Source organism: Ovis aries, chromosome 5 (genome assembly GCF_016772045.2).
Source record: "Ovis aries strain OAR_USU_Benz2616 breed Rambouillet chromosome 5, ARS-UI_Ramb_v3.0, whole genome shotgun sequence".
Taxonomy (NCBI): domain Eukaryota; kingdom Metazoa; phylum Chordata; class Mammalia; order Artiodactyla; family Bovidae; genus Ovis; species Ovis aries.
This window is the reverse complement of record NC_056058.1, coordinates 6,046,031-6,058,755: the sequence shown is the minus strand read 5'-3', so window position 1 is coordinate 6,058,755 and position 12,725 is coordinate 6,046,031. Positions and strand designations below refer to the sequence as shown.

Sequence of the window (12,725 nt, the reverse complement as noted above, 5' to 3'; positions counted from 1 at the left end):
CCCATGAAGTGATGGGACCGGATGCCATGATCTTTGTTTTCTGAATGTTGAGCTTTAAGCCAACTTTTTCACTCTCCTCTTTCACTTTCATCAAGAGGCTTTTAGTTCCTCTTCACTTTCTGCCATAAGGGTGGTGTCATCTGCGTATCTGAGGTTATTGATATTTCTCCCGGCAATCTTGATTTCAGCCTGTGCTTCTTCCAGTCCAGCGTTTCTCATGATGTACTCTGCATAGAAGTTAAATAAGCAGGGTGACAATATACAGCCTTGATGTACTCCTTTTCCTATTTGGATCCAGTCTGTTGTTCCATGTCCAGTTCTAACTGTTGCTTCCTGACCTGCATACAGGTTTCTCAAGAGACAGGTCAGGTGGTCTGGTATTCCCATCTGTTTCAGAATTTTCCACAGTTGATTGTGATTCACAGAGTCAAAGGCTTTGGCATAGTCAATAAAGCAAAAGTAGATATTTTTCTGGAACCCTCTTGCTTTTCCATGATCCAGCAGATGTTGGCAATTTGATCTCTGGTTCCTCTGCCTTTTCTAAAACCAGATTGAACATCTGGAAGTTCACGGTTCACGTATTGCTGAAGCCTGGCTTGGAGAATTTTGAGCATTACTTTACTAGCATGTGAGATGAGTGCAATTGTGCAGTAGTTTGAGCATTCTTTGGCATTGCCTTTCTTTGGGATTGGAATGAAAACTGACCTTTTCCAGTCCTGTGGCCACTGCTGAGTTTTCCAAACTTGCTGGCATATTGAGTGCAGCACTTTCACAGCATCATCTTCCAGGATTTAAAATAGCTCAACTGGAATTCCATCACCTCCTCTAGCTTTGTTCATAGTGATGCTTTCTAAGGCCCACTTGACTTCACATTCCAGGATGTCTGGCTCTAGGTGAGTGATCACACCATCGTGATTATCTGGGTGGTGAAGATCTTTTTGTATAGCTCTTCTGTGTATTCTTGCCACCTCTTCTTAATATCTTCTGCTTCTGTTAGGTCCATACCATTTCTGTCCTTTATCGAGCCCATCTTTGTATGAAATGTTCCCTTGGTATCTCTAATTTTCTTGAAGATATCTCTAGTCTTTTCCATTCTGTTGTTTTCCTCTATTTCTTTGCATTGATCGCTAAGGAAGGCTTTCTTATCTCTCCTTGCTATTCTTTATGAGCCAGTAATTCCATTCCAGGGTAAACAACACAAACGAAAACACTGAGAGATACGTGAGCCCCCATGAGCATAGCAGCATTATTAGCAGTTGCCCAGATATGAAGGAAACCTAAGATGTCCGTGGACAGATAAATGAATAAAGAATATTTGCTGCATGTATTCAATGGACTAGTACTCAGTCATAAAAAAGAATGAAAATTTGCCATTTGCAGCACCATGGATGGACTTATAGGGGATTGTGCTAAATGAAATAAACCAGACAGGGAAAGACAAATACTGTATATCACATACGTGGAAGCTAACAAATAGAACCAACTAGTGAATATAATAAAAAAGAAGCATACTCACAAGAATAAGCTAGTGGTTACCAGTGGGCGAGGGAATGGTGACGTGAAAGTCACTCAGCCGTGTCTGACTCTTTGCGACCCCATTGGCTATACAGTCCATGGAATTCTCCCGGCCAGAATACTGGAGTGGTGTTCTCCAGAAGCTGCTTCCTTCTCTATGGGATCCTCCCAACCCAGGGATCAAACACAGATCTCCTGCATTGCTCATGGATTCTTTACCAGCTGAGCCACTAGGGAAGGCCTCGAGGGAATGGACGGGGCAAAATAGGCGTGGGGGAGTAAGATAGTCTACAAGGATGTATTGTACAACATGGGTAATATAGCTAATATCTTGTGATAAGTGTAAACAGAATGTAACCTTTTTAAATTGCATAAAAAAATTAAAAATAAAAAAAGAGAAATTGAGGACTTCCCTGGTAGTACAGTGGATAAGAATCCTCCTGCCAACGCAGGGCACATGCGTTCAGTCCCTGGTCCGGGAAGATCCCACGTGCCACAGAGCAGCTAACCTCACGAACCGCAACTTCTGTAGCCCTGGCACCCGGAGACGGTGCTCCGCGACAAGAGAACCACCACGATGAGAAGCCTGCACACCGCAGGGAAGAGTCGCCCCTGTTTGCTGCAACTAGAGAAAGCCCACAGCAACCAAGACCCAGTGCAGCCAAAATAAAGAAATAAATATTTTAAATAATAAAAAAAGGAAGTTGAAGTGATGTGGCCACAAGCCAAAGATGCCTGGAGCCCCCAGAATCTGAAAGAGGCGGGGAAGGATGCTCCCCCAAAACCTCTGGAGGGAGCACAGCCTTGGCCACACCTTGATTTCAGACTTCTGGCCCCCAGAACTGTGAGAGAAGAAGGTTCTGTTGTTTGAAGCCCCCCAAAGTTCTCTTGTTTACAGCAGCCACAGGACACTAACCCACTCGGTAACTACGAACTGTTGGTGAAATGATCCTACACACTGGCTGGGTGCCTGGGTTTCCCTGTTGGCTCAGACGGTAAAGAATCTGCCTGCAATGTAGGAGACCGGGGTTCAATCCCCGGGTCAGGAAGATTCCCTGGGGAAGGGAATGACTACCCACTCCAGGGTTCTTGCTTGGAGAATTCCAAGGACAGAGGAGCCTGGTGGGCTACAGTCCATGGGGTCACAAAGAGCAGGACACGACTGAGTGACTAACACACTTGGGATTCAGAACACAGCCATGAGCAAGACAGGCATTGTCTTTGTTCCCAGGAAACCCAAGGTCTAGGGTGTGAGGTGGGGATCCTCCTGGGGCACTTGAAGTAGGGGCGAGTGGGTGGAGAGAACAGAAAAGGAGGCAGAAGCGGGGAGGGCTCCAGCTGGGGCAGCAGTGCCCCTCCTCTCAACAAGCGTCCCCTCTGTTGCAGAGAGAAGCGTCCTGTGCACAGAACTCCTGGCCAGACTCCATTTCTTCACCACTTCACATCCCGGGCTGGTGGGACAGCTGTGCCAACAGGCACAGAGCTGGCTCCGGATGTGCCCACAGCCTGTGCTGGTGCCCCTCGGAGGATTCCTCCCTCCGCCTGGAGGGCCCCTGCGGGCAACCCTCACCGGCTGTCACAAAGGTGGGTCTCCCCAGCGCAGTCCCTGTCCGTCTGGGGGCAGGGGATGCAGGTATTTCAGGCTGCTCTCTGGGGCTCCCCTCTGCTGGTTGGGAAGCCCCAAGGGTGCCAGCTGGGCCTGGCCCTGCTGTCTCATGCTGACTTGACTCCATCTGTCGCCCAGGGACTGTAGACGGCTAGTGTAAATACTGCTACTGAGCCCAGAGCAAGTGGATGCTGACTGCCTCTGGGGTCTCGTCACTAAGAGTTCGGTGCCCATCTTACCACAGCGTCTGTGATTTTACAGCCTCAAGCTAGCAAGTTTGGAAACTAGAGCCTGGCTCCTGACTGGCCCCGGAGAGGCTGGTGGGACTTTTAGGTTCTCCACGGGACAGCAGAATGTCAGAGGAGGAGTGGATTTCGTCCTCTCCCTCCGTTTGTCACCCACCTTTCCATCCATCCACGCAGCATCCCTCTCTTCCTTCCATCTGTCTGCCTTTTCATCCGTCCAACCCCCCTCCCTCCCTCCCTTCCTTCCAACCAGTCAGCTATCCACCTGTCTTTCCCTCCATCCCTCCCTCCCTCCATCCACCCCTCCTCCCTCTCATCCGTCCATCTGTATGTCCTTCCATCCTTCCTCCCTTCTTCCTTCTTCCTTTCCCACCATCCACCCACCCACACACCCACCCACCCACCCGCCATCGGTTATCCGTGTTTCCAGGAGTCATCCTTCCTGTCACCATTCTATCCACACCACTTACCTTCCATTTTCCCCAGATTGCCACCTTCTATTTGCTCAAATACCCCTCCTCCCATCCAGACACTCAGCCATTCATCAGCTCACCCGCCCATCTATCAGATTCATCTGCCCTTCTAATACCCATCCATTCACTAATCCACTCACCCAGCCAGTCGTCTATCCGTCCACTTACCCACCAGCCCACCACCGCTCATCCATCCCTTTGTCTGCCTAACCCACAGTCTCACGTTAATCACGAGGCTACTAATACAAGTAGCTTGTTGTTCAAATACCAGACATTATAACTTGTGCCTTTTCTGTGCCACAGAGTCTTGTAGGGAAAGCTACATTCTCAAGGCACAGAGCTTCGAAAACAGAAATTCTAAGAGACACTTGATACAATGCATGGAAAAAAAGTGATTTAGGGAGAGCTGCTAGAATACTGTGTTGAGAAGGATTGTAAGACTGAATCTAACAGGAAAGAATGTGCATTTATCATGATACTGACTCTGACGCTGTAACAAAAGCCAACATAGCAATGGCTGAAATAAAAAAGAGCTTCCTTTCTCTCAGACGCAACGGTCCATGCATAAATGAAGGTAATATGGTGTCTCCAGGTTGTCAGGGGCTCAGACCTTTCCAAACTTGCTGCTCTGCCATTTTCAATGTGAGGTTTCCATTTAATGGCCCAAAATGGCTGCTCCAGCCCCTGCCATCACAGTGGCATTCCAGCCAGGGGGAAGAGGGAAGAAGTAGATGGCAGTCCCCTTCCCTTCAAGGACACAGCCTGAAGCAGAACTTGCCACTTTTTGCTCCTGTTTCACTGGTGAGAACATGGCCATCTTTGACTATAAGGGAGCCTGGGAAATAAGGTCTTAGTCTGGGTAACCAAATACTCAACAAAACCTGTGGGCTGTGGATTTTATTACTAAAAGAAGCATGATATCAATAGAATGGCTCCTGTAGGGGGCGGGGCAGATCACAGAGTGTGGGGATTGATTGGTGAGGTCTGTCAAAGCATAGGGAAAGGCAGTCACAACTCAGAAGTGATTTTGGTTTTTCTCATCTCGGTAGGAAAATGTTTTGTGTTTCAGACCCACTGTGCCAGTTGCGTGAGCTCTGGTCCTGTTGCCAGGTGGCGCTAGTGGTAAAGACTCTGCCTGCCAGCGCAGGGACATAAGAAACGTGGGTTCCATCCCTGGGCCAGGAAGATCCCCTGGAGGAGGGCATGGCAATCCACTCCAGTATTCTTGCCTGGAGAATCCCACGGACAGAGAAGCCTGGTGGGCTATAGTCCACAGGGTCGCAAAGAGTCGCACACAACTGAAGTAATTTAACACACACACACACACACACACACACACACATGACACGTTCAGGTTGAGAAACTTCCTACTCACTCCGGGCTTCAGTTTCTTCGCTTTTATTTGTTTATGGACGTACCATGTGGCTTGGAGGATCTTCGTTTCCTAACCAGGGATTGAACCCGCATCCTCGGCAATGAAAGTGTGGAGTCCTAACCACTGGGCCCCCAAGGAATTCCCAGTTTCTTCGTTTTTAAGATGAAAAGTTTGAGTTCACGTTTCCAAGGTGACACAGTTCGTGAGTGATCACAAATTTAAAAAGAAAAAAAAGGAAGGAAAGAAAAGGAAAATCCCACCTCCTCATATCCTGTCCCAGTGAGGTGGAGACACGATCCTGGATTCTCAGACCTGGACTGGGTCTGACTTTAACACCTCCCCCACCACCTTGGCTTTCCCGGTGGCTCAGCAGTAAAGAACCCGCCTGCCCATACAGGAGACATGAGAGACGTGGGTTTGACCCATGGGTGGGGAAGATTCCCCTGGGAAAGGGCATGGCAACCCACCCCAGTATTCTTGCCTGGAGAATCCCATGGACAGAGGAGCCTGGTGGGCCACAGTCCATGGGGACACAGTCGGACACAATTGAGTGACTGAGCACATCGACAGCCCAGTTGTAACGACCAGAAATTTCTCCAGACATCGCCCAGTGTGCCCTGGGCGTGTGGGGCAGAATCACCCCTGGGTAGGAGTCGCTGAACTAGAGACACTTATGACTGAACAGTGGTTTGGTCCATCCTCCCGCCTCAGAGCAGCTCAGAGTCTGCATCTGGCCTCTTGACAGGGCTGGCTTTGAAATCCCAGCTCTGCCACCTCCAGATGTGTGACCTTGGACCAGGAACTGACTCTGGGCCTCAGCTTCCTTATCTGCGAAGTGGGGAGAGTTTTTCATGGCTGAGAACTCAGACCCATGAGCTCTCATTTCTGTGTGGCTGCAGGCATCACTGCCATGGCATGGAGCCTGGAAGAGAAGCTGCTGCTGGTTGGCACGCAGGAGGGCATGGTGGCTGTGTGGGACATGGAGGAACAGCAGGCAGTCCACATCCTACCTGGACACACAGGTGAGGCTTGGAAAATGGGGCTGATGATCAGGCTCCTCCTAGAGTCCTACATTGATCAGTCAGTTGCCAGGGTCCATTTACCACCAATTCACTTCTCTGTGTCAAAACTGTGGTCTTTGTTCCTGCATCAGCTAGCTACAGCCGTGTAACAAAACACCCCAAACAAGAATGCAAATCAGAACAGCCACTGTGGAGAACAGTAAGGAGGTTCCTCAAAAGACTAAAGATTGTTGCCATATGATCCAGCAATCCTATACCTGGGCATATATTTGTACTATAATTTGAAAAGATACCTGCAAGATGTCCATAGCAACAGTATTTAAAATAGCCAAGACTTAGAAGCAACCATCAATGGATTGATAGATAAAGATGTAAGATATATAATATATATGAATATTAGCCACAAAAAGAATGAAATAATGCCATTTTCAGCTACACAGATGGACCTAGAGATGATCACACTAAGTAAGTCAGAAAAAGACAAATTCCATATTGTATCACTCATATGCAGAATCTAAAATATGATGCAAATGAACTAATCTACAAAACAGAAACAGATTCAGCAAAAGAACAGACTTGTGGTTGCCAAGGGTGGGGGATTGGGAAAGGGACGGATGGGAATTTGGGGTGAGAAGATGCAAACGTGTGTGCATAGAAGGGATAAACAGCAAGATTCTATTCCATAGCATAGGAACTCTATCCAATGTCCTGTGATACACCATAATGGAAAAGAATACAAAAAAGGAAAATGCAGAATCAAAATCACCCCAAACACAGCAGCTTCAAACAATAGCTGCTTATTTAGCTCACCTCTGTGAGTGGGCACTTCCCCGGTGCCTCAAACGGTAAAAAATCTGCCTGCAATGCAGGAGACCTGGGTTTGATCCCCGGGTCAGGAAGATCCCCTGGAAAAGGGAATGGCACCCCACTCCAGTAGAATCCCACGGACAGAGAGGCCTGATGGGGCTACAGTCCATGGGGTCGCAAAGAGTCGGGCGTGACCGAGCAACTGACACACACAGTGTGAGTGGGCACTCCAGCCCCGTGGCAAACACTGATGTGCTTTCTGAGGCTGTAGATTCGTGATTTCTGGACATCTCTTATAAACGAAATCCTATACTATGCGATCTTTTGCATCAGATTTCTTTCAGTCCGCATAATGAGTTTGCAGTTCGTTTGCATTACGAGTATAGATAGTTTGTTCATTTCCATTGCTGGATTGTATTCCCTTGTATGGGAGCAACGGGTTTTCAACCATTCATCACTTGAGGGACATTTACACTGTTCCCAGTTTGGGGCTGTTGTGAATAATGCTACTCTGATTCATTATGTCTTCATCTTTATAATGTTTAAATGCACTAAGAAATTTCATTTATCTTAATAGATCATGCATGTTTCAGAATTTATTAAATTTTTAAAATTATTTAAACACTTTGTGGCTATTTAGGCTATTTCTAGTTATCTGCTATTTGGATAATACTGGGATGAATCTGTTTTAACTCTTGGTCAGTAGTTTTTTTTTTTTTTTCTGTTGAATATTTCCAGAGAGTGGCACTCTTGACTTGGAAGGTATGACCATTCCTATAGGTTTTGAGAAGTGTCATCATATTGCTTTCCAAACAGGCTGCAACAGATTAAAACACTCCCTAACCCCAAAGTTCCCAGCATTAGATACTTTAATTTTATACTTTTTGTCTAAGGGGTTGCAGTGGAGTAGGTACTGATAGAGTATTGACAAAGGAGTCTCTTTATTTTATTATTTTCATCAGGATGGCTATTTTCCCAGAGGATGATTCAATCTCTGTACAGTATCTGACTCATGGCGACCTTAATTCATTTTTTAAAGTCTTCAAACTCTTATCATCTATAATCAGAAAAACTCAGTAATCAATTTACTGAAAAAACCGAAAACACTGTGTGTGTGTGTGTGTGTGTGTGTGTGTTAGTTGTTCAGTCATGTCCAGCTTTTTGCGACCCCTGGACGGTAGCCCCACAAGGCTCTTCTGTCCATGGAATTCTCCAGGCAAGAATACTGGAGTGGGTTGCCATTCTCTTCTCCAGGGTATCTTCCCAACCCAGGGATCGAACCTGGGTCTCCTGCATTGCAGGCAGATTCTTTCCCGTCTCAGCCACTAGGAAAGCCCTGAAGCCACTGTGAAAGTGAAAGTGAAGTCGCTTAGTCGTGTCCGACTCTTTGCGACCCCATAGACTGTAGCCTACCAGGCTCCGCCATCCATGGGATTTTCCAGGCAAGAGTACTGGAGTAGGTTGCCACGTCCTTCTCCAGAGGATCTTCCTGACCCAGGGATCGAACCCGGGTCTCCCGCATTGTAAGCAGATGCGTTACCGTCTGAGCCACCAGGGAAGCACGTAATAAGAAAAGCAAAAATTTCCCATCACATGGTAGGGTGCTAGAGGTCTTTTGCACTGGCTTCTGAGAGTCAACTTTGAAATTTTCAAGAATTTGGTGAGGTGGTCATTCTTTTTCTTAAAAAAAAAATATTTTTATTGAAAATTTAGTTGATTTACAAAGTTGTGTTCATTTCTGCTGTCCAGCTGAGTGACTCAGTTATGCACAGATATGGGTTCTTTTTTATATTCTTTTCCACTGTGGTTTATCCCAGGAAATTGAGAATCGTTTTCTGTGCTCTACAGTAGGACCTTGTCGTTTGTCCATTCTGTTTGTGAATAGTTTGCATCCGCTAATCCCGAGCTCCAAGTCCATCCCTTCCCTACTCCTTCTCTTCTTTGACGGTCACTAGTCTCTTCCCTATGTTCAAACAGCCATTCTTAAACATGACATCATAGAAACACACAATTAATCAGTTCTACTGAAACAAGGTAATGAATCCTCAAAACTCATCATTTTCTAAATATTTCACAACACGCTACTCTTATCTCTCTTCTTGGTTATTATATCTGTGTGATATAGGTGGTTATATATAGACATATAAACTTGTGCAGCCTGGTTTTTTATTTTTATTTTTTCCTCTTTCCATATCATGTATATATCTCTGGTTCGTTTTCATTTGTTTTCTGTCTGGCTGTGCTGGGTCTTTGTTGCTGCTCATCGGCTTTCTCTAGCTGTAGCGCGCAGGAGCTATGCAGGGCACAAGTTCTAGGAGGCGAGGGCTTCAGTAGCTGTGGCGTGTGGACTCAGTTGCTCTGAGACACGTGGACTCTTCCTCGACCAGGGACTGAACTCATGTTTTCTGCATTGGCAGGTGGATTTTTAACCACTAGACAACCAAGGAGGTCCACTAATTCATTTTAACAGTGATATAATGGCCTATGTATGGGAAGTATTATAAAGTGTTATTATTTATAAAAATTCTGGCTGAAAAATATCCCAATCTCAAGAAATAAAAATCACTCCAAATACTGGGGACATGTGAATTCTAAAACAAAATTCCCTTCCTGTTCTCTCCCTCGATCCGTCAATGCTCCCCCGGAAGTGACCAGTACACACACTCTGTTATACGCCATTAGCAATTTTTCCTCTAGGCTTATGCAGACGTAAGGACTTCCCTGGTGGCTCAGAGGGTAAGGCGTCTGCCTACAGTGTGGGAGATCTGGGCGATCCCTGGGTCAGGAAGATCCCCTGGAGGAGGAAATGGCAACCCACTCCAGTCCTCTTGCCTGGAAAATCCCATGGATGGAGGAGCCTGGTAAGCCACGGTCTGTGGTTGCAAAGAGTTGGACACGACTGAGCGACTTCTCTTCACTATGCAGGCATAGATCTGTCTCTTGAGCTCTTGTGGAAAATCACATCATGCTGTTTTACACACTGGGCTGCAGCTTGCTTCTGTCACAATGTATGTGTGTTAGTTGCTCAGTCATGTCTGACTCTTTGCAACCCCATGGACTGTAGCCCACCAGGCTTCTCTGTTGATGGAATTTTCCAGGCAAGAATATTGGAGTGGGTTTCTCCAGGGGAATCTTCCTGGCCCAAGGATCGAACCCAGGTCTCCTGCATTGCAGGCAGATTCTTTACCATCTGAGCCACCAAGGAAGCCCAATAGATTGTATCAATGTTTTGTGGAGATTGAGAGTCTGGGCTCCTGGCTGAAATCCTGGCTCAGTTACTTAGTAGCCATGCGGCTTTGCATAAGTTACCGTCCCGGGCTATAACTCAGTTTCCTTATCTATACAATGTGAAGTGAAAGTCACTCAGTCGTGCCCAGCTCTTTTTGACCCCATGGACTATACCGTCCATGGAATTCTCCAGGCCAGAATACTGGAGTGGGTAGCCATTCCCTTCTTCAGTGGATCTTCCTGACCTAGGAATCGAACCAGGGTCTCTCGCATTGCAGGTGGATTCTTTACCACCTGAGTCACAAGGAAGCCCAATGGGATAATAATAATATCTCAAAGAGTTGTTATGAGATTAAAGGAGTTTAGTGCATGTTAACAGCTATGCTTGGCACACAGAAAGCACTCTAAATATTGGCTATTGTAGTAATAATGACTATTATGGTCAGGTCAGTGCACATGTGTATATGTGTGTGCGTGTGTGCGCGTGCGCGCAAGCGCTCAGTCGCTTCAGTCATGTCCAACTCTTTACAACCCCATAGACTATAGGCTGCCAGGCTCCTCTGCCCATGGGATTTTCCCAGCAAGAATACTGTTGTGGATTGCCATTTCCTTCTCCAGGGGAATATATATATTCACCTCCTTCCTTCTTATTATTTTTAATTCCTGCATAATATTCTTTACATGGGTGTACCATATTATTTGGGCCTCCCTGGTGGCTCAGATGGTAAAGAATCTGCCTGCAGTGCAGGAGACTTGGCTTTGATCCCTGGGTGGGGAAAATCTCCTGAAGGAAGGAATGACTCTCCACCCCAGTACTCTTGCCTAGAGGACTCTATGGACTGAGGAGCCTGGTGGGCTACAGTCCATGGCGTCCCAAAAAGTCAGACGTGACTGAGCAATTGACACTCACCGTCTTATTTAACCAGCTCCCTTTTCTTAGGTTGTTTTTAGTTTTAAAAATATTTATTTTTTAATTTATTTATTTTGCTGTATCGGGTCTCAGCTGAGGCACACAAGATCTTTGATCTTCATTGCAGCATGTGGGATCTGGTTCCTGGACAAAGAATGGAGTCTTAGCCACGCACCACCAGGGAAGTTCCAGGATGGGCTTTTCAGTTTTATATTTCCAGTGGAAAAAGAGAATTGTCTTCTTTCAGGCTGCTGTTAAAGAGGAAAGATTAAACAAGAAAAAAACCTTGACAATGAGGTTCTCTTTTGGACACAGTTTAACCAGGGCGCTGAAGTTTTGGGGCTGGGTCAACCCTTTAAATCCCCCCACACCTGAGAGACCCCAGAACCCGATCGACTTCAGTGTGTATGACTGCACGTGTTTTTCCCTTTGGGTGTTTTCTTTAATAAAGATCAGAATGGCTTCTGTGCCCTCAGGGTACCCCCTCCATCCATTTTGAACATTAAAAATATACATTTATTTATTTGACTGCACTGGGTGGGGTTTTTAGCATGTGGAGTCTAATTCTCTGACCAGGGATTGATTGAACCCAAGCCCCTGGTTTTGGGAGATCGGAGTCTTAGCCACTGGGCCACCAGGAAAGTCCCCAGTTTTTTTTTGTTTGTTTGTTTTACTTAGACAATATTGCAATTAAAGTCCTTATCCATCTTCACACACTTATGCTATTACTTCTGTAAGACACCGTTTCTAGAAGTGGGATTTCTTAGTCAAATCGTATGCACATTTTTCATGTTTTCTATCTTTTTCTTAGCTTCTCATACTAAAAAAAAAATCTATAGACTCAGAAAAATTTTTGAAATAGTACAAAGAGTTCCCATGTACTTTTATACACCTTCCCAGACTAGCAATGCCTTATACAACTATACCATATTATTAAAACCAAGAGGTTGCACATTTTAACTTTAAGAAAATGTCACCAAGTTACATCTTTGCAAGTTTTTATCAATTTATACTCTCATCAGTGGGGTATAAGAATAACTGATTTCTTGTATCTCTGCCAGCACTCCAGCAAGCAATGCATCACATTTTTGCCAATACAATGAATAATAATAGTATTGGTATTTCATGATGGATTTTTGTGATTTACTAGTAAGGCTGAGCATCACTTTCACATGCTTATTGTCCGCTTGTACTGTTTCTGTAAATTTCTTGTTTATATTCTTTGTCCAGTTTGTGAGTAGGTTATTTGCATTTTTCTTGCTCATTTGTAAGAACTATTTGTTTATTAGGGAGGCTCTTCACTTATCTGTTATAGACTGCAAATATTTTCTCCCAGTATGTGATATCTTTCAAGTTTATCCTTCTGAAATTTTATACTTTTATGCAATCCAATCGGTCAATTTTTCCCCTTTATGTCTTCCAGATTTCATGTTTTTCTTAGACAAATATCTCTCCACAAGTATGAAATTTTCTATAATCTCACTTCAGTTTTTTGGTTAGTTTATTAACTTTAAATGCCCCCGAGATGATGAACTTTTATACAT

The 12,725-nt window shown here is 45.4% G+C and overlaps 1 protein-coding gene across 2 annotated transcripts in view; it reads left to right on the top strand.

Moving 5' to 3' along the window:
- Positions 1-12,725, top strand: part of NWD1 (NACHT and WD repeat domain containing 1) — an 85,102-nt gene that overhangs the window by 42,137 nt on the left and 30,240 nt on the right. For both annotated transcript variants that reach the window (XM_027969461.3, XM_042249716.2), the window contains exons 10-11: positions 2,902-3,099; positions 6,114-6,236. In XM_027969461.3, coding sequence (XP_027825262.2) covers positions 2,902-3,099; positions 6,114-6,236 — 321 coding nt within the window. The remainder of the gene's footprint in view (positions 1-2,901; positions 3,100-6,113; positions 6,237-12,725) is intronic.